Here is a 22,474-nt window from a genome sequence, read left to right on the forward strand (position 1 = left end):
TTTACACAATAAGTAAAAAAAACTACTGAAGGCGGAATTTCATATATAGTTTGAGTGTTATGGTTGGTAAAATTATGCAAAATCTTCATTGACCTAGACAAGTCACAGTCTGATTTTTTTTTCTTTCCAAAGTCAGTATATTTTCAAAGTCCGTATATGTTCATTAATGTGATCTTACTGATTCCATTACATTTGAATGCTATTGTCTTTCTTAGAAAATTATCTCTGAGTCAAACAAATGCATTTAAAAGAGAAAGTTCCAATCTCTGCTCAGTCGATGTCAAATCAAGTCTAGTACAGTGGTCACACTCCACACTTTTGCTCAATGGTAAATAATAAACTGCTATTGGTCAGAATCAGTGTCTCGTTACTCGGTCAAGAGAAAGCAATGTGTGTTTGAATAGAGGTAATGTTTCAGCTTGATTTTGGGATAGCTGCCCTTGTTCAAAAATTGATGCTTGGCATGAATCCCTCTTTGGAATCCGGCACTTGTGATTGGCTCTTACTCCGATTTAATAATACATATTTGACTGGACCAAGCTCACATAAGCCTTTCTATCCCTGCCTTTGCATGAGTTTAGAAGTACCACATTATGTGAGGGTTCTGGGAATCATGGAATGGGGGCAGAGCTGAAATAATCCACTCGTGTGCGAGATTTACATCGCATGGAAGCTCCTTGCACCCGATCCTTCATTCCCGGCGCAGCCGATTAAGACGCTGACGCTGTGGGTCAAAGGGTGTAGACGCCATCTTACTGGGAGGAAAGGGTTGTGTTCCAGCTGCAGGACACCTCGTACCCTCCTCCACACCGTATAAAAAATCAATGCCTTCCCGTCCGCACAGGCGGCGCGCCGAAGGAGCGCCAAAGGCAAGCCCGTCTGCGCCCGTCCGTGCCGGGACCGGGCCCAGGGCCGTAACCCCTGGACCTGACTTCGACAGTTCACAGTATTTCCTACTCAACTATAACGCTGAATGACCTTCTCCCATCTCCTGTAAATAACGGCATAAAGCATGACCCTAAGCTTGCCCTAGAACTTACAACGCCTGCATGTCCTCATTGCAAGGCCATCATACCTTTGGTTAACATAACTCACTATAGTAAAAAGAAAAACCCAAAGATCACCACAATAGCGCTTACTAATGTTCGCTCACTAGGAAAGCACAGACAGGAAATAGCGGATCTGGTTAGGGACAGGAATATAGATATACTGTTCATGACCGAGACATGGATGGATAGCGCGTCCGACCCAGATCTAGTTATTGCGGTTCCTAGTGGATTCAAGGTCTACCGACAGGATAGACAGGGCAAAAGAGGGGCGGGCTAGCTATAATTGCTCGCGACACCTTCAAAGCACGGACCTTTCCGATCCCCTCACTCACCTGCGAAGCCATGCAATTTGCCATCAATCTGTCACCTTCGCATAATTTCAGAGGTATGCTCCTATACAGACCACCAGGAGCACGCTCCAGATTCCTTTCCGACCTAGGCACTATCCTGGAATCCCTAGCAATTGAAGAGTCACTAACGGTACTTGGTGATTTAAATTTTCATCTAGAGAAAACTGATGACAGCGATACGCTCTTTTATCAGACATGGAAACTCTGGGGCTCCCTCAATTGGTTAACTCTCCCACCCATGATGCCAGTCACATCCTGGACGGCATCTTTTCCAACCTAGAGGATATCCATATAACTGATATCCTCCCGCTCCCATGGTCTGACCACCATGTAATTCTTGGTACAATCACAACCAATGAGGTCTCCACGGCTAGCGTATCAATCCCCAGTCGCGAACCTTTTAAGGCTTGGAAAGATATAAACAACTCAAGCCTAAAACTCCTACTCAACAGCACCCAGCCTATTTTATCAACAGACCCCAACACAGCCACCAAACAATACCAGGACTGGTTAGGTCATGCCACAAACTCACTGGTTCCTCTCAAATCAGTAACCAGAAACAGGATGGCCCCTTCGGCACCATGGTTTACCGAAGAACTCAGGACTCAGAAACAACTCTGTAAGATTTCCGTCAATGCCTCTCCCTATTCCTACAATGTAGAAAGTAAATCCCGCTACAAGGAGATGCATGCTAAATACAAATCTATGATCACAGATGCTAAGAGGAAGTATTTTAGCGAACAAATAGAGAAAGCTAAGAATTCTAATAAACATCTCTACGATATTACTAAGCAGCTAGCAGGGAATGCACCTGATTTAAACCCTCCTCCTTCCCAATCCCTTTGTGACGCACTGGCAAATTTCTTTTTCACAAAAGTTAACGATATCTACTCCGCTTTCTCCTCCAATACCAACCACCCAACACATACCATAAATTCCACTCCTCCCGTTTCCTTATTTACCCAGTTCAACAACATCACGGAGGCCCAAAGTAGGGAGATTATCACTTCCATCAAATCCGGATCAGCCTTGGACCCGTGCCCTTTTAAAATTCTTCCCCCGGTCATGGACTCCTTGATTATGGTCATTACTCAAATATGAAACTCTATGTTTAGATCCGGGATCTATCCGAACATACTCAAAAAAACTCTCTTAAAACCACTCCTAAAAAAACCACATCTAGATAAGGACGATTTGAAAAACTATTGACCGAAAGCCAGCCTCCCATTCCTGGCAAAAGTTGCAGAAAAAGCGATGAATTCCCAGTTATCAGAATTTATCGAGGAACATCACCAATTGGATAGTACCCAATTTGGGTTCTGCAAGTTCCACGGCACAGAAACCGCCTTGATCAAAGCCGCCAATGACATCCGAGTCATTCGAGATCAAGGAGGAACAGCAGTACTAGTGCTACTAGATCTATCTGCAGCATTCAACACGGTCGACCATTTGAATCTGGTCGATCGTGTCGAAAAAATGGGCATTCAACAGGCAGCTAAGGGCCTATTGGCCTCCTTTCTGTCCGATAGAACACAGGCTGTCACCCTGGGAACGTTCCAGTCGGCTAATCTGTCTCTGCCTTGCGGGGTCCCACAAGGCTCATCCCTTAGTCCGACACTCTTTAATTCTCGGACCTAGCTAAAATCATTAAAGTGCATGGGATGAGCCTTACCTCATATGCAGATGATACTCCGTTAGTCCTGGCCATCAAAACTGATGGAGAAAGGGTGGCCGAGAGTTTTAAAGTAGGTATGCTGGCAATTGGAGACTGGATGTCCTCCAATTGTCTAAAACTGAATTCCGAAAAGACTGAGGTTGTCATATTCGGACAACTAGCCCCAAGCTGGTCGCCCGCTTGGTGGCTCGCATCTTTCGGAACCCTACCCAAACCTGTTCCTAAAGTAAGGAACCTGGGAGTTGTCTTCGACGATAACCTTAACTTTGTTGCCCATGCCAACCAAATAGCGGCCACAGCTTTTCACAAGCTGCGACTGGTAAGGAAAATTATCCCTTTCCTACCTGACCGTGCCAGCAAAACCCTGATAAGTTCCTTGTTGTTATCCTCACTGGATTATTGCAATGGCCTATTTGCCAATGCCCAGATCCGTGTAATCAACAAAATGCAGACCATACAAAATGCGACAGCCAGACTCCTTTCCAGAATCCCCAAACATAAGCCCATCGCCGATACAATCAGAAACGATCACTGGCTCCCAATCAGAAACCGGATCAAGTTCAAGACTTTATGTATCGTATATAAAGCACTGCATAAACAAGGACCACAGTTCCTTAAAGACCAGTTGACACCCTACTGCCCCCCCAGACTACTTCGATCCACTACCCTCAACGAACTAGTGGTGCCACACACCAAGACCGTCTCTTCGGGAGATCGCCGCTTTATGGTCACGGCACCAAAACTATGGAACACCTTGCCTCAGTCGATCAGGACCAGCCACTCCTTTTTGTCATTCCGTAAAAAGCTGAAAACCTGGCTGTTTAATCAGTAAACCCCTAAAGAACCAGTTGTGGAGAATTTTTGCAGAAGTCGCAGCGCCGAGACGCCCATAACGCACTTAACTAAATGTCATTAATAAATAAATAAATAAATAGTTCTGTTTAAGCTGTGGGGGAGTGACTCCAGAACTCCTGCTTGGAAATTTGTTTCATTACCGCCCAAAAATGAAGCACTTGACTTTACAAGTACACATTCTGTTTAGGAGATAACAAAGTCATTAGAACCACCTTTTTAAGTGCTACACGGTGAGCCATACTTTTAATGGGCAGTCTAGTTCAAACTGAGTACCAGCCCACCAGTATCGTCTGCCTATTGTCATCCGAACAGGATGAAAGCAGGCAGATGCACAGTAACCCACTGCACCATACGTAGCAGATGGTGCCAGAATGACAATTCTCCAATTATCATATAGAGAGAATCATGTTTTCATTAAAGACAACGGAGGCCAACATGCAATCGTACTTTTATTGCTGTCCTTTAAAGAACCTGTTTAATCACTAATAAAACATCCTATAAGAACATTCGAACAATATATAACGTCATGGTGACTAGGCATCATCCTCTTACAGCTGCAACAGAAAAACAATAAACTCTTTTAATTGACGTCTTCAACTCGAATTGCATTTGATAACGAAGGGATTCTCACAAAGACGAGGCTTCTGAAAGAATGGAAGAAAATCAGGTGATATCAATTCATACGGCATTAAATAATCGGAGATATTCAGGATGAAGTTAATCAATTCCTTGAAAAATTATTACAATCTATACACTGTTATAACTAAAACAAAGTATATCTCTAAACAAATCATTTGCCTTTGTCCACCAGGGTGTGGTGGGTGAGGAAAATGTTGGCCTCCGTTGTCTTTAACGAAATCATGATTCTGTCTGCATGACAAATTGGAGAATCATAATTTCATTATAAGACCAGATGCTGCCATTATGAATGTTTAAAGTGCTTTAACGCTGTACTACTCACATGCTTCACAGGTTTTAGATAAAACATCAGAGGGAACCTCGTGCCCAGAACACTTTACTGGCCATCGCTCCACGGGGAGTGTGCCCCCAAATTAGGACAAATTTGTTCCTATTTCCAACGTGAGTGTTTTCACCCATCTTGCAATGGTAGCTGTAGATACTGCTTTATATGGTTTAACAAATGATATTAGTAATTGGTCTTCATCATTTGGTCAAAAATGTATCATTAATTCGTAAGTTTTCATGCAAGTTACTACACATAGTTTTGAAAAGCAAGGATAGAAAATACTTTCAGACGTAGTTTTGGTCCTTTTCCGTATTTCAAAATGCACTCTTTCTAGGGAGTAAAATCTATTAGAGATCTCCAACGCTTTGACATCGTATACTCTTCTAAAGGATATTAGACAGAGCAAGGTTTTATAGTTTTTTGGAAAGAAAGGGGTTGTCGGGTCATGTAGTAAATAGGTGAAAGATAAGGTTTACATTCCACAGTGAATAGTTTCTGGGCGTGGGAGGGCGTTCAAGTCTTATTCCCTTCATTACCCTCCGGACCAAAGGGTCAGAACCGATAGAAGTCATTTATTAATGAATGGCCTACCGTTATGCCTGATCTGTACCAAATGACTGTTCTATAACATAAACCTGATTAAAAAAGCCTGCAAGGTAGTTTGGCACATCCTCTACAGGAGCATCCACGGGATCCAAATCCAGTTCCGGGGAACCAACTACACCAATTTTTCCATACGCCAGTGTATCTTCTCCTTGTTCCTGGTGGCCATGATGCATCCAATAGTTATTTAGCCTCTCCTGAAAGGCCTGCGTATCTTTTAGATCTCCTGAAATCTTCAAAGCAAGAAGGTTTGAGTTCTCTTCTAGGAGAGGCTCTTTCTCTCCTTCTTTTTCCTTGGAGAAGACCTAGGTTCCCTGGGATCAAACGTGGAATGTCCATTGCTCAGTCTATTGCTCCCAGGAACCAAGCCTGGGTATTCCAAAATGGAGCAACTAGGGCTATTTTGCATTGCTTTGTTCTGATTTTCAGTGAAACCCTCTGAATTAGAGGAAACGGAGGGAAGGCATGACAATTCTTTGTTTCAAGTTTTGACCAGGGCATCCACTGCCAAGGCTTTGGGGTCTGGTCTCCAACTGTAATATCATTTCACCTGAAGAGTGAGCCTGCTGGAAACAGGTCTTTAAAAGGACCCCATAAATCCTGAATCTTCTTGAAGTATATAGGATTCAATTTCCAGTCGCTTGAATCCTAGAATTCCAATCTGCCCTTGTGTTTTGGTGGCCAGTAATAAACTCTGCCTTCAGTATAATTTTTTGACTCCAACAGAAGTACCAAATCTTCTTTGCTAGGTCTGCAAGTATCTTTGATCTTGCACCCCCCAGGCGATTGATATAAGATACTACAGTAAAGTTGTCTAGTTTGATGAGGACAACACTGTTTTTCAGTGTGGACATGAAACTCATGAGAGCGTTCTAACTCGCCATAATTTCTAGACAGTTTATGGAATGGAAGTTTCCCATTTTCACCCACCAACCTAAATTGCTTGCATCGTGTTCCGGAGTATGCTCCTGGGTGTTCCAGAAGATCACCTCGCCATTCCAACTGTGTAGATTGTTCCACCACCATAGGAGGTCTTCCCGAGCCTCCTTTGATAAAGGAATTCTGTCTGAATATCATAGGCCCTTCAACCCCAAGGATTTCAGACTTTGTAAGAACCTGTTGCGTAGCAGGCCTCAGGAAACTGCTTGAATAGAGGAGGATAGAAGTCCAACTACTCTTGCTAGTTTGCGTAAGCGGACTACGTCTTTGGAGAGAACATAAGAAACGTATTATTTTGGATAACTGCTTCTATGGTCGTTGCAATTGGGCCATAATGGTTTTTACCCGGAACCCTAAGAATTCTAGATTTTGTGTTGGGGTCATGATTGATTTTACTACGTTTGATGATGAAACCTAACCCTTCTAAAAGGTCTACTGCCCATTTCACATGTTTTAACAAATCTTCCTGACATTGACATCAATAGCATATCGTCTAGATAGATCACCAATCGAACACCCCTTCTTCTCAACGATGCGACTACTAGTCTTAGAATCTAGGTGAAACACCAAGGGGCTGAGGAGAGGTCAAAGGGAAGACAACAAAATTGGTAAGTTATCACTCTCCAGGTTAACTTTAGATATTTTTTGATAATCCTTGTCCGTCGGATTTGTGAAATAAGCCAGTCCTTCTTGTGTAGAATGTCTCTTAAGAGGTCGATACCCTCCATTTTGAAATGTCTGTATACTAGAAGTATTTAGTTCTTTTAGGTTTAAGACCGTACGCCAGCCTTTGTCTTTTTTTCTCACCAGAAAGATCGTGCTCACAAAACCCTGTTTTGAATTGGTCAGCCTGCAAATAGTTTTTTAGTTTTCGGCTACCGTCGCACTGCGTAAGCAGTGGGCGGAGCCGAAATCTTATGTTTGTAGTATGGGGGCCTGAACACGCCCCTCTTCTCCATTGGCTGGCCTCGTAAATGCTGGCCAGCCATTGGAGGAGAGGAGCGTCACTCAGTTCAGGGCCCGCCTTGACGCGATTCGGGGGCGTTTCTGGGTCTTTTTTTAAGTCCCGCCCTCTCCTCTTCCCATTGGCTGGAATTTTACCTTCCAGCCAATGGGAAGGGGACAGCACGCCCCCGAATCCCTACAGGACACTGTGCTTTCCGAGCAGCGTCTACCGAGGCCATGAGGTAAGCCTCTGCCCCCCTGTTTGTGCTGTTGTTTCTTGTTGTTTTTGTTTTAGATTGACGAGGGCCCGGTAGCTCCTTCGGCAATATAGATTCGTAAAAACCTTGGCAAAATAAAATAAGCATTGATAAAACAAAACGGCTGTCCGCCAACGTCAGATTTATTGGTTTTGCCAAGACTTGTTTATGTTGGAGTCTTAGAAGGCATACACCCTAGTTACTAGCTGTTGTCGTTGTGCATGTCGCACTATTCGGGTTTTTAAAGAGGTGGATTGCGCTTGTTTCTTAAAAGAGTAAACGATATAATTAGGTCCCGCGCAGCAGGTGTAGCTTATCTTTGTGCACGACCGTTAGCAGTCGCTGGTGCCACCGCCTGCTTTTTAGCGCACGTTTAGTTCTTGAACCTTGGTGTTGGAGCCAAGCTACGGAATCGACTGAAGCGAAAGCGAGGTCTGTATTCAAAAACGTAGAAGGAAAAAGAGGAGGTTTACTTTATTTTTCGTATCGTAGCATGCTGCATCTATTCACGAAACCTTAAACCAATTGCACGAGGAAACGCCGACTTATGAGGGGAGGGGGTGGGGCGTTGACTAACAGCTGCCTAAGGGTCCTGCGTGTCAAGCGTATCTTGCATTCCGTCAAGACTTTCTGTGTATCTCAAAAAGAGTGTTTCTAAACGCCCATTGTTTTAACTGCTGCTAGCTACAAAGCAAAACATGTCGATGTAATGGGAGACTTGGCATCAAGGCCTGCACTGAAGGGAGAGCTCGCTGGGATGAGAGGATGGCTGATTTTTGCAGTATTTGCTGTCCATCTCTCCTCCCTAAGCAATGCATGTTTCTCATGGCGCGTTGGCACACGGTTACCGTTTCCATCCTATAGTAGACCTTTGTGGTTGACAGTCAAAAGTATGCAACTCTCTGTTACTCTATTCCCCCCTCCCGCTGTCCGTGTGCCTGCCCACCCCCCTCCCGCTATCCGTGTCGCAGTCTCTGGGTCTATCACCTTCAGAGGAGGCTCGGTGGGGGCTACCCCCACCCTCCTCTGGAGCGAGAATAACCCTATCATATCCATGTATTTTAAGGCAGATAGCGCCTCGTTACCATGTCAGCGCCTGTCGCCTCAGGGATCCTTGCTGCGGGCCTGGCTGTTGGTGTTCACAAATATGCGCCGTACTTATCCGTTACTGTTCGGAAATAACCATATAAACACGTTGTGAACATATTTCTTTAAAGATACAGCAAAAAGCAAGATTTAGGAAACCCGACTATAAATCTGACATGCTTCGATCTTATTTCAATTTTACAGCCGCCAGTGTGTAGCAAAGACATCTTCTTGGGCGCGAACTTGTAATTTATGCCCAAGCGCCTTTGCCATGTAGGCGTGGTATTATGGCACCCATAGCCTCCCCAGCCCCGGTTTCAGTCGAGAATAGGTGCCTCTGGTATCACAAACGGATTGGGGTGACGGTTAAAGAGAGCCAATACACAACAGACAGCTCTTTATTATGGGCCCCAATGTTCTGGTGACATCCAGCCATTCAATATGTAGTTGGTTCGTAACCAGCAGCTGCGTACTGCCCAATGACGTCATGCCTTGTTCCTGCTGACGTGATAATGAACCACGACAAGTGGGCTTAACTATCACCAGCACTCCAAAGGGCTTTGTTAACCTTTATAATACATGCATTGCGTGCATTTTTTTCAACAGTCGTCGATTTTATTTGCTTTTGAATAGCTCAATCACACCGTTTGAATGGCCTCAAAGCGCTTTATGACCCTAGATGTTTTTTGCGATGCTGGGGCTCTCGTTGCGCATAGTATTTTTAACAATTATATTTATTCGTGTGTTTTTTTCGAAACAGTGAAATGTGTGCAGAAATGAGTAATATAGAAAACTGCGATTATAGTTTATACGATTATAGCTACTGGGCTTCCAAATGGAGTAGAGTTGTAACGGGAAGTATTTGACAAGTCGGAAAAGGATGACCCAGGAAAAGTGTTCTTGCTCTTTGTGGCATGATAACACACAAGTCAGTCGTTTCGCATTCGGGCGTGCATAGAAGGCGGCTCTAACCAGCAGATTTCCATGCTGCCAGGGCAGCTGGGGAGGTTAATGCACCTGTTGCCCAGACCCGCATAAAAGCAGTAGGGTGCGGGTTTCATTCCTGCTAGAAAGCTCAGTGGGCTGCTGTGTCTGCTGCCGACCTGGTGTCTAATTACTACTCCGAGCGCTTGAATCTTAGTAACATAACTCAGGGGGTTGAGTGAATACTACAGAGATATGTTGCTGACTCGCTGGTCACCGGTCAGTATTTAAAAACTATAGTGTTAGACTAAATATTTAAACGTTGCGGGACACTTTGGCATATGGTGGCGCTTCATAATTGGACAGTGCAACATATTATTCTACTATTGTAAGTTGAAAAGAACTAAATAGGTGTTGCATTTATTTGTATAAAATGATATTTGACCGAAAGCAGCTCACATTTTTTTTATATAAATAACACGAGTTATTTTCAAGAAAATACAGGGCTTAGGCAGGCCATACAGCTAAATGTACATTTCTAATACTTGCCACAGGAATTCCTTTTTCCAGTTCCTTTTTGGTTGCACCATTTGAGTCATGAAAATGGGCATTTCTGTGTGATCATTAAGACGACTGAACACTTAAAAAATAATAACAATTGTATTGTGCCCAGGAAAAGCGCGCGCAGCCTCTCATACTTTTTCGGCAATGTATTGTCAGCATACAGTGCAAAAAGAGAATTCTAGTAAATATGATAGTCCTCAAGCAAGCGTTTTACAAGTTTTCGAATCTAGTAGGACTGTGATTGGTGTGTTTGTGCTGAGTGCACTCTGTCTCATGTACAAAACCAGTGTGTATTTTTCATTTTTTGTGTATAGTTTTTTTTTTATATAGCGCGAACTCGGCCCGAAGGTATCTGGGCGCTTTACATGAGCACCAGGTTGCATCACATAAGGATGCATTCATTTTTTGTAGGCACGGAGAGATGAAGTGATGTGCCCAGAATCACAGTCTGTTGAGTCAACGCCGAGATTATTCAGTCCTTGTTCTTCAGTCTATCAGGTTTTAAGACATGGCACCGCCGGAAGCGGCCTCTTGTGCATTTCTGAGTTATTTTGCTGACCCACGGGTTCTCCAGTGGTCCCCCTCCTCCTCCGCCTCGGGAAGCAGAACAGGCAGATTTAGGCAGCCATCCTATTGGCCTCAGTGGGACGTGCAGGCGATAAAATCTATTTATTGGTTTATATATCTACTAATAGTATCTTAAAAGGGGTTTTGTTGCAACATAGTTCTTTTTTTATTCTGCATATTGTAGTGTTTGTATTCCCTTGCCCTCTTCAGATCTCAAAGAGAAAGCAGAGTGTTTTTCCCCTACAAAAATAACAGGCATTTACAATGCAATGGTCTCGGCATTATTAAAGGTAGAGCTATTGGCATTGCTCATGACATTTTTTTTTTTTTTTTAAACGTAAATAAATGGTATTGTCATTTACAATGGCAATAGGTGAGCATTAGAGAGTATTCGCAGACACAGAGCACACACAGAGCCGCGCACGCACACAGACAGACAGAGCCACGCACACAGACAGAGCCACGCACACAGACAGAGCCACGCACACAGACAGAGCCACGCACACAGACAGAGCCACGCACACAGACAGAGCCACGCACACAGACAGAGCCACGCACACAGACAGACAGAGCCACGCACACAGACAGACAGAGCCACGCACACAGACAGACAGAGCCACGCACACAGACAGACAGAGCCACGCACACAGACAGACAGAGCCACGCACACAGACAGACAGAGCCACACACAGACAGAGCCACACACAGACAGACAGACAGACAGCCACGCACACACAGAGCCCCGCACACAGAGTCCCCCCACACACACAGACACACACACAGACACACACACAGAGCCACCCCCACACACAGACACACACACACAGAGTCCCACACACACACAGAGCACCTGCTTCCCATGACCATAAAAAAGCAGGTGTTGCACACCGCACCTTTTTGTTTTTATTAAAATAAAAATCTGTTATTTGTGTAGCGCTTTCACAAAAGTGCTTTACGTCGAATGCGGAAAGGAACATGAGTGGTGCCAATGCACTCGCAATCATGGAACATATGCAACAGGGAGGCTAAGTCTAAGGCGGCGTAAAATGCAAGTTTGTGAGCAGCGTGATCTGCATTACATAAATTACTATCTTACAAGGGGGCTAGTTAAAGGCCTGCCCCTGCCCTTGAAGAATCCTCCATTCCTTCCCAAACAGACCACACACACCTAATAAATGAGCCCATCCTAGGAATATACACTAGTAAAGGAGCTCTTCCAGCGTGCCATGGTTTTTGTGCTTTTAATGTAAAGTTGTAATTGTGCCTTGTATGGAGATTAAGAAGACGATGTGCAAAAATAACTAACAGAAGTAGGTCCCTCAACCACCTGCAATGTCCGCCATTAATTTAATTTGAAACAAGTTATATTGCGTGACGAGGAGTGGCTTCCAGCACTGGTCGGGAGGGGGGGAGAGAGGGGCTGTGGGGGTGGGGGAGAATGCTGGAGGGCTAATGAATAACGCTCCCGCATGCCATCTGAGCTTAATAGCAGCACTCATTGTAAAACACTATTTATAATCTGCAGGCTACAAGTTTAAAATCTGGCAAACGCATTGTTTCTTTATACTTGGCAATACGTATCATTATCAAAAGTGTATTGGCAAGGCTGCTCGATTTCTGTTCGATGTTGTGCGCTGCTTTTCCAATTGACAATGTTTTCACATGAATGTTGAATTTCAAGCAGTGGAGTCCTTTCTCATTTAGGCAACATTCTGCATTGGACGACTTGTCAAGGGTCGGGTCTTTATGGCTGCTTTTGGCTGTAATTCCATGTACATAAAGAAAGCCCACCCCTAAATTGTGCATCTCTTTGCTACTCCTGTGGGGTTCCATGTGTGCATCTTCAGCATGCTCTGTAGGGTGCCACAGGTTTACCTCGCCAGCACTGCCTGGAATGATCATCAGTAGTACTAGCGGGCATAAATACCTGGGTGACTTTACAGGCATTGTATAAACCGGCATTGCCATGTTCGTGCACCCAAGGATAGAACAGCAGTGCAGAAGACTTCACGTTAGCAACACATATTCTTTGGTGCAAGGTGAAGATACTTAGTTACAGTTGAGTGGACAATGAGACAATGGGTCCTAACTCAAGAAGAATAATTATCCTCCTACCCTCAGTTTTAGTAACCAATTAGCATAACTGAAGTTCAGTGCTTCGTCGACTCCCTGGGCCCCATTGTGACCCTACCTGCAGTGCTTATGATAGCTACGCCCCTAAGCATGTGATGTCCACACTCACTTGGATTGATGTTTTTCACCTGCTCCTTTCCAAATGTCTCTATCACATGTGCTGCCTTCTCTTACTCTATTCCCTCTGCCCTCCTTCTTGCTTTCTCTCTTCTACCACCCCTCTCTTTTCTGCCTTCTTACTCCCTCCTGCCCTCCCTTTCCACCTCTCTTCTGCTCTCTTTCACCTTCTTGTCCTCCATCTCTCTCTTGTTCTCTCTCCTTACTGTCCTCTCCTCCTCTAGCCCTCCGTCTCCTTCCTGCCCTCCCTCTCCTACCTGCCGCTCTCTCCTTTCTGCCCTCTCTCACACACTCCTACCTTCCCTCCTGCCCTCCCACTCCTTCTTGCCCTCCCTCTCATTTCTGCCTCTTTTCCTTCCTGCCCTCCCTCTCTCTCCTGCCCTCTCTTCCTTTTGATCTCTTTTCCTTCTTCCTTCTTACTCCTGCTCTCCTTAACTTCTATATCTATCACTTCTTCTCTTGCACTCAGCCTCCATCTCTCTCCCTCTTGCACTCTCTCTTTATCTTACTCTCCCCTTCTTGCCCTCTCTCTCCTGTCTTCACACTCCTGGCTTCACTAACATGCTAACATGCTTTATGAAATAACTTGTATTCTAATTCACTGTGCATCTGCATCTAATTGCATTATAAATGCAATCCATATTTCTGTGTAAAGTAATACACCAACGTTTTACACATAATTCAAAGAAGTTAGAAAAGACCATTTGTCAAAAGCAATACCAAAAGCTCAAACTTTAACGAAGGCGAAACCATTGCATTGTAAATGCTTGTTTTAATAGCATCTGACTCACCTCTGCGTCCACGAGAGCTGATTGTTCTTGATCTAGGGGTAACTCTCCGGGGTGTTGTTTGATAGGGTGTTTTGTTGAATTCTATCTTGAAACCATTTACGGTTTCTAGTATCCAACAGTCGTTTGTTATCAATGGCCAATGTTTGCTGAATAAGCATAGTCTTCCCCCTACGGTTTCCTGGGAAAAACCAGAGGGAGGCAAGACTCTTACCTTGTTGTCCATGGCTTTGGAACTTCTTTCTGCCCCCACCTCGAGTGCCGGTGTTTCTGCCTCTTTAGAGGAAAAAAAGGAGTTGTTCCCTCACAAATATCTTCCATATCTTTGAGGCCTTGTTGGTAGTATGGGAACTGGTAGTGTCCGAGGGTGACAGCCAGTTCCATCCTGCCAGCCCTTCTGAAAATTCTACCCCCGCACATGTCTCATGTTCGATTGCGCTTCACTAAAGGCTGAGAAGGTAGAAACGTACTACCCTAAGATCGTAATAAAGGTTTCTGCCTGGTTATCTCTGTTAGCAAGGTCCCCCAATTTGAGGTTTATTCTCATAAGTGTTGCTCTTCTTTTCTCAGAGGTTAGTCATGCTTTGTAATTACAGAGGAGGCATGAAGCACATTGACTCCATCCCCAGAGTACCTACATCTACTGGGGTGCACTTCAGGGATGCTTCCTCTGCCAAGTCCAGGATTCTAGCTAGGGGCCCGAGAGTATCCAGTACGCTGTCTTGACATTGTTTGAGGCAACGTTCAAGTCTTTTTCTTGGGTCACTTCCTGTTTTGAATAGGAAGGTCAGTAGTTTGGGGTCTAGGTTTGCTATCATCCCAGATTTGTTGTCTAGGATGAGTTTAGGGCATTCGGCCCTCATCAGATTTTCTAGTCTCCTTTTCAAGGTGTTTATGGATCCAGAACATAAAGTTCGATACGTGGTCCATTGGCCACCAATCAGAGCCTCTAGGGTTTGTGATGCGCATGGGCTTAAATATCTCCACACCTGTTGGATCCTTGCTAGTGTTTGGATTACTTGGTTTGACTAAGTCCTCATCAAGGAGGTTATTGTCCAAGGTTTCTAAGGATTCAAAAATGTATACATCCGCTTCATCATCAGAATTCCTTGTGAATGGGTACTCTTCATTGTCCATTTGAAAACGGAGGTCTCTTGTAGAATTGAAGAAAGACACTTCAATGTAGGTTGAAATAGGTTTAATCCTTAAGCAAGCAGGTACACAGCTGACTCCTTTCTTTGGTAGGACTTCCTCCTCCTCAGAAAGGATAACTGAGTCGTCCTCAGTAACAGTCTCTTTTCCTTTTGTTAAAAACCATCTCAACTGTCTCTTTTAATGAGGACTTAAATTGTTTCTCAAAGAAATTCATTAGCATATTGTCATTAAGGGGAGCAATGTCCTCCTCTTTGGTTGTCATCCTCTATCATTTTTACTTTTGTTTAACTTTTAGGGGTCTTTCAACTTTTTTTATCCCCCTTTCTATGTATTTTTGCCCCTGTTTAGGTCGAGGTAATATCCGGTCTGCCAAAGGCAGAACCGGAAGTACCAAGATTTAATGATTCTTAGTATGGACTATTTGTCCTGCCTCTGTTTTTGCCTCTCTCCCATTGGCTGGCTTCCTAAACGGAGGCCAGCCATTGGAAGAGAGCTGTCCCTCCTAATAGGCTCCGTCCTTTTCGGATTTGGAGGTGTGTTCGGTGTTCTTCTTTCCACTTTTAGGCCACGCCCATTCTGAGAACACCGAACACTCCCCCAATCCGAAAAATGACCCTGGTTTCTCCGAGGCATTTCTGCCTTGTCTCGGAGAAACGTGGTCATGTGGAGCGCTCCTCTCGTTTGGAGATATGTTCTTATTTCCCCCGTGGCAGCTCCCTGGGACCTGGATAACCCCCTGCACCTCGGGCCTTCTGCAGCAGCTGCCCCTTGGCCGCCCCGTAGTCCGACAGCTTCTCTAGCAGCTCGGCGTGCATGGGCTTGGCCAGCAAAACCTTGCAGAGGCAGTTGTCATGCTGGCTGAGCAGGGTGAGCTTGTCCGGCCGGTAGAAGGTGGCGAGGCCCTCGTGCTGCTTCTCCTTCAGCTTGTTTAAATATGCCAAATTGTTATATGAATCCAACAAATGAACAAGATAGCATGAAGAGGATTCCGTCAATGAGGCCTCTGTGCTACCTTTATCTTCAACAAGTCATAAACAGAAATTATCCTGTGTGGATATTTGGAAACTTCTCCAGTGCTGCATTTCCTGTAAATCGCGTGCTCACTTAGCAGAGTAAGAATGAAAGTGAAACTGTTTTAAAGGCGACTGCCTGCAGCGGTATAAATACTGAAGGGCGTTTCCGAAGCCGTTAGACAAGGTCCGTGGCAGGACGGTGAAGCTATGCGTCTTTTATTTGTCCTCTTGTTTTATGCTAGACTTGTTTTGATTAATTAATTTGCGAAGAATAGTAAACTTGTTTTTTTGTTTACTGTAAGATAATTGCCATGTTTCAGGTAGCAAAGATTGTTTCGATATATAATGTGTGCGTCATACTGAAACTAAAGTTTTAGACAATCAATGCATTGTTTCGTTAATGTGAAATCTGGTCCACTACGTCATGTTTTAGTGATTTCTGGCGAGCTCGTGCAGAGGGTTACTGCTGCTGGAAGGGAGTTTGGACGTACTGTGATTCCAGCCGGAGTCACTGGGCACATTGAGCAACAGGGGCCACTGCAGATAAGCTTTCTGCAGGATGAAGTAATGGAAACCAGAGGCGCAATTTTTTTTTATTTAATGCGATTTTATATAGCGCAAACTTTACCCGAAGGTGTCGGAGTGCTTTACATAAGAACCAGATGCAAAACATAAGGACTAAGGAAACTTGAGGACCCACCCCCCCCTGCAGAGTACATGGAGCCCCCCCCCCTTTCCCCCACCCTCCAGAGATAGGCGCTCTCAGGCCAAAGTATTGTCCCCCCCCCCCTCCTGCCCCCAAGACAACGAGAGGGCTGCGGGACGGACCCTATTTCGCCACTGTGCAAGACGTAAACTGGCGGTGTGTAAATGCTTTCGTATTCCATCCAGTCTGTGTTTCCCCTGCCCTTCAGCTGTCTTCTTCGAGAGCCTCCCCCACTATTGTCTTTGTGCACCTCAAGGCTGGATCATGCAGAGATCTTTCCCAGTCCGTGCCTCTCACCGACATAAGTTTCTATCGCAATGAACAAACAATAGCAGCAGCATGCTGCTTTTAAAGTGCTTCTCTTCACTTTGGGATAGACATTGGGAATGCCTCAAAAGGCAATAACGATAAAATAAATAAGCATTGGCAAAGCCAATAGCTCTTGCTTACTCAATGCATTGGCCTTGTCAGTTGTTTGAGGCATGTTTTACAACAGCACAAATGCTCCTCAATATCGCTGAAAGTAAAACAATAAGATTAAAAAAATAACACTGACGCTGCCAGCAGGTACCATCATAGCGCTTCTGTTTCTTTCATTACTGCAAGGAGGGAGGATGAGTGGGAATCAACACAACAGGAGGAGAGTGTGTGGGGTGGGGGAGGCAGCACAAACAAAGGGAACAATTAGATCTGATGCCTCCAGCTGTGGCACAGCACTTTTTTGTTATTTGGGGGTGAGATGACAGGTGGAGGAGTGACAACACAGACAATGAAGGGAGGACAGGTGGGGGCAAAAAAAGTGAAATATGGCCCGCGAGAGCTTCCTCAGAGCTCTTTTTTGGGTCTCGGCTAGACGCTGTTATTATTCACACAGCTCTGATGATGCACCTCAGGCACGGGCTCACAGCTGTTATTATTCACACAGCTCTGATGCGCTCTCTAATACTCTTTACTAATAACTCTCTCCTAATCACTATCAACTTCTCACTCTACTACTTACTCTGTGTGTGGGTGCTAATGCAATAGGTCTCGCATATGCAAGCGATGAAGCTATTAGCAATGTAAATGACTATGCCATTTATTTATGATTTAAAAAAAAAAATCATGAGCAGTGCCAATAGCTCTACCTTTAATGCTGCCAAGACCATTGCATTGTAAATGCTTGTTCTAGCTTTGGTTTGTGCCAGAGAAAACCGTACCACTCTTGTCGTGTATGAAAAAATTCCAGTTATACACTCATGCTTTGAGTAGTCATAGCAACGCACAGCACGAATTGTCTCTGGGTTTTGGTCCTTTTTCTCTTTTTTTTTTATTTTTTTGGCTTACTCCTCCATACATCATCACTTGATGTGAGGTAGGGCGCAGTACGGCAAATATTGGGCGCGGTCACGAGTGTATAGTGTCCTCCGCCCCGACGAGGGAAGAGTGCCCATCTCTCCGGCTGCCTCCGGAGTCCGCAGTTAGCTGCTCTGGTGCTCAGACAACCACCGCTTATCCTGGGATTGCAGGGGCGCAGCTCAGGTGGAGACCGCCAGTCTCCATGATGCAGTGACACTGGTGAGGTCGTGCAGTGAGCGGACCTCTCCTAGATTTCCACTAGAGATGGAGAGGCCGCACTGAGTGCGTTTCCCCACCAAGGTTGCCTCGGAGACTGATGTGTTCAGGGAAAAACACTGCGCCACCACCAGGCACCCAAGATATAAAACATCAAAACGGTAAAATAAGAAAAGATAAGAATTGGAACCCGACCATAAATTGGAAGGGTGTTTAAGTTAATACCAACTTACCTGCCAACTTTTATATTTTTATTCGTTAAACAAGGATCAACAAGTATAGTTAATCTAGTATTGGTCGCAGTATGAATTACTTACCTTCTTTTAATTATTTCTAAGTTAACATTACTAGTAAAAGGCCACAAATCATGAGTAGATATCAGAGTCAAAGAAAAATATACTTAACTGTCCAGGAGCAGCAAATAAGAGGATGATGCGTAGTTACCATGACGTCACATATTGTTCTAATGTTATATTTCATCCCTTTTCTTATTTTACCGTTTTGGTGTTCTCAGAATCTACAGCATACAGATAAGGGCATACTCGTTATCTATCAGCTTTTGGTGTCTTAAAAGTTTATATAATATTGCAAAACTGTTGATCATCCTCAAATTGCTATTTAGAGTAGGGTATTAAAAACAGTGTAAATTCCCCTTTAACACATCAGAAGTACAGACATCAGATTATGGATAGTCATTCATTAAAAAAAAATTAAGAACAGATTACAACAGTGTTGAACCAATTTGGCTTATTTTTGTGTTCTTTTATTTGTGATTGCTTCTGCAATTCATAGTTAACCAACATAACTGTGTCCGCAGGTGCTTGGAGAGATGTGCCAGCAGGGATACAATGACACACTTAGATTCCTGAAAGAAAACAGTACGTTCATTTCATTTACTTCATCCATTTGGTAATGTAACTATCAACTGTGCATAATCTGTAGCTTTAGCAGCAAAGCAGTAGGTATCTCAGTCTGGAGTGAGTGAGATGCTTTGTACTATGAAAAATAAAGTAGGAGATCGCTCTCACAAAGTAAATCAGGTCCTGTGTTTTGCTGAAACAGATGTAATGGGTTTTCTTGAATTTCGTATTTTCCTTTATTTTGTCATTTTTCTTGTGTTTACTACAGTAAAATGCAGTGCTGTTAATGTTTGTGTAAATAAACACTACAAAAGGCTATCTTGAATCTTAAGAGTGTGGTAAGTACGGTACTGTAAATTAACATTTAATAAATGTGATTAAAGTTATATGTAACCAGCCCTTGAATTCTGAAGGGCTTTTAGGAGAATTTCTTGAGCACACAATTTCCAGGAAATAAATTTGTATTATTAAAACAAGTTAAAGAAAAAAGTTATTGACACATGCGCTAGCCTCTAAAATTCAATTATCTGGTTATCACTTTAACAATGTTTCATCTAGAGTCTAGATGAAACATTGTTAAAGTGATAACCAGATAATTCAATTTTAGCACAACTCAAGAATGTGTAGGGTGAAAAAACTATCTTATTTCTATTACCCAATAAGCAATAGGCTCTTTGGATATTGCTTTCCCTGTGGAGAGGTGTGGCTCACTGGTTAGAGGCGGCAGACCTGTAAGCAGAGAACGGCCCGGGACCAGGGTTCAATTCCCGACGCAGCAGGGTCGTGGACCAGGGTCAACGGATTCGATAATTCTCGCCTCAGTGCCTACTCTAACCAGGGAACACACTCGGTAACTCTGGGCATTAAGCTTGCCTCATCTCTACAACGGCCCCCCACAGACGCCGGGGATGCCTGGTTTCACCCTGCAGATACCCAGAAAGGGACCATCTCACAGGGAAAACCAGGACGGGTTCCCCAGCGGTCTACAGCGCCAGGACACTCAGGTAGAGTAACAGTGCGCTTTACAAGAATCCAACAATGTGTAGGGTGAAAAAACGATCTTATTTCTATTACCCAATAAGCAATAGGCTCTTTGAATATTGCTTTCCCTGTCATCCTGCATCCAGACAGTGGTGGAAGTCAGGAGTGCAGATGGATATTACTAATTCGAATACAACCATTTTGCTTGTAGTTAAGCTATGGTTCTGCATTTTAGGATATTTATTGATAGTCATGAACATTTTAATAAACCCCTGCGGTGTCTTGGGACCCAGTTATACTTTACTTTTTCAGAAAGTGAGAGATGGAACTATTCAATCTGGTGACTGCCGAGGAACAGAAATTCTCCACCTTGCAGGAAACCTAGATGTATGCCCAGACACTAGTATAGGATTTTTTATTGGAGGAGGAAGTAGAAGAGACTTCAGTGTCACCTGCAATGGAACAGAGGAGGTCTTAGACGATATGGAGGCTGATCATGTGATGGACACAGTATGAGCCTTTTCTTAAGCGCATGCAGAGCATCGGAAGAATGGTCGAATCTATGCAATTCCGAGAGATGTTCCTACACTGAATGATGTGACGTTGAAAAGTGCCGGAGTGTTGAGTTATCTGAAGACGTCGGCCGGGAATGCTTGGACATAGACTTGCCTGACGTTGACTATCTTGTTTCAGCAACGAGAGTGGGTCTGTCCTCTACTACATGTCGACACCATACCATTTGTTAATGTCAAAGCCATCAATGTCTCTAGGGAATGCTGGTGGTGATGCCTTTTTTCTTTTTTTGGATCTTCCACTAGTGGGTCATGGATGGTAAGTGCAGTTGCAGTTGAAGCAGAGTATTCTATGCTGGCCTTGCTACTATTTTATCCTAGGATCTTGCTGTCTGAGACTTTCTTGGTCCTTTAAATGTCTTTTTGACATTTTACAACACAATTTACAGTATTTGGGAGGATGAGATGCTGGGAGGCAGAGCACATACAACTGTTGAACGTCTGTTGCAGCCTTTGGTTCTCCTACAGGAAGCCCTTTTAATTAGCATTGAAGGCATGGTGGTGGAAAAAAAACATAACGAAAAGGTGAAAGACACCTGAAAAGGCTTCTTTGCTATTAGTCATCAAAATAAGTTAAAGCAAAACCATGTATGTGAGCAGATCCTCAAAAAAAGTAACACTGAGATGGCAATTAAGAGCGGACTGGGTCGCAGTGGTAGGTATCATTTTTTTTGTAAATATCTTTTTATTGCAGCAAGGTGGGTTATACAACCAGAATATTTGTGCCATTCCCGTTGTTGCCCAATGAATATAAGACTACCCCTCCCCCGTGCTACACAGCCAGTTAGCTCACACCCCGGAGGTCGAGCGGCGAAAACATGAAGAAAGATCTGTGCTGGAGAGTACTTCATTGGTCGTTGACCACCAGGTGTTCGGGAAATGGCAGTGCCGCTTTTCAGTTCACTCGCTCCCTCCTCTGTGCCCAACGTCCGATTGAACCAGGAATCACTCTTTACCATTGCTGATCAATCAGCCTCCCTGGCCCCCCCAACTCTCCCAACCCCTCCCACCCCCCTCCCCTCTCCCAGAACTACCCCCCCACCCCCAACCGTACCACCCTACCCCCCAGGCGTGCTAGAGTACCACCAGTACCAGACCTCAACCCTCCCAACTAATCCAGATCCGAAGCAAACCACCAGGAACCATAAACAACCAGCTGTCAGTCATCACAATGGAAACAGGGGAGCAATCGAGGGGGCCTAGGCCACCTCCATGACAGGCGGGCGCTCCGCCGGAGCTGGGCTATGCACCGGGGTGTCTTCCTCATCCATGTCCAGAAGCGTGACGTCCAAGACCAGTCTCTCCCACGCCCTGGCCCTCTCCAGAGCCGCGTCATTGTCCGCCCGGAGCGCGGCCTGCATGCGGAGCTCTCCCTCACACCTGGCCCATTTGTGTAGCTCAGCCTTCCACCTTTCTCCCGTGGGGCCCCTGGTCGCCTTCCATTGGGATGTGATGGCCCGCTTCGCTAGGAGGAGACCCAGGTCCAGAAACTTGCTAGTGACCTTGTTCTTCGATGTGTGTGGGAACCAGTGTAGGATGCAGTGTGCCATGGTGAGTTGTAAGTCCCTCTCCGTTACCTCCCTCAGAACATCCACTACCTCGCTCCAGAAGGGACCCAACTCCGGGCAGGACCAGAACATGTGTTGGAAATCAGCTAAGTCCGCCGGGCATCGCGGGCAGGACGCCGGGTGGGCTGGGAAATATTTATGTAGTTTGTCAGTAGTCAGGTAGGCCCTGTGCAGGACATAAAAGTGCACCAGCTGGAACCTAGCGTTGCGCGTCCCATTTCGGGCCTGTCCTAGTATACCATTCCA

General features: G+C 44.7%; 1 protein-coding gene across 1 annotated transcript in view; it reads left to right on the top strand.

Moving 5' to 3' along the window:
• Nucleotides 1–22,474, top strand: part of LOC147751738 (patatin-like phospholipase domain-containing protein 2) — a 223,660-nt gene that overhangs the window by 110,454 nt on the left and 90,732 nt on the right. The window contains exon 5 of the mRNA XM_086934023.1: nucleotides 19,065–19,125. Within this exon, the coding sequence (XP_086790149.1) occupies nucleotides 19,065–19,125 (61 nt within the window). The remainder of the gene's footprint in view (nucleotides 1–19,064; nucleotides 19,126–22,474) is intronic.

This window comes from Lissotriton vulgaris, chromosome 1_1, assembly GCF_964263255.1.
Source record: "Lissotriton vulgaris chromosome 1_1, aLisVul1.2, whole genome shotgun sequence".
Classification (NCBI taxonomy): domain Eukaryota; kingdom Metazoa; phylum Chordata; class Amphibia; order Caudata; family Salamandridae; genus Lissotriton; species Lissotriton vulgaris.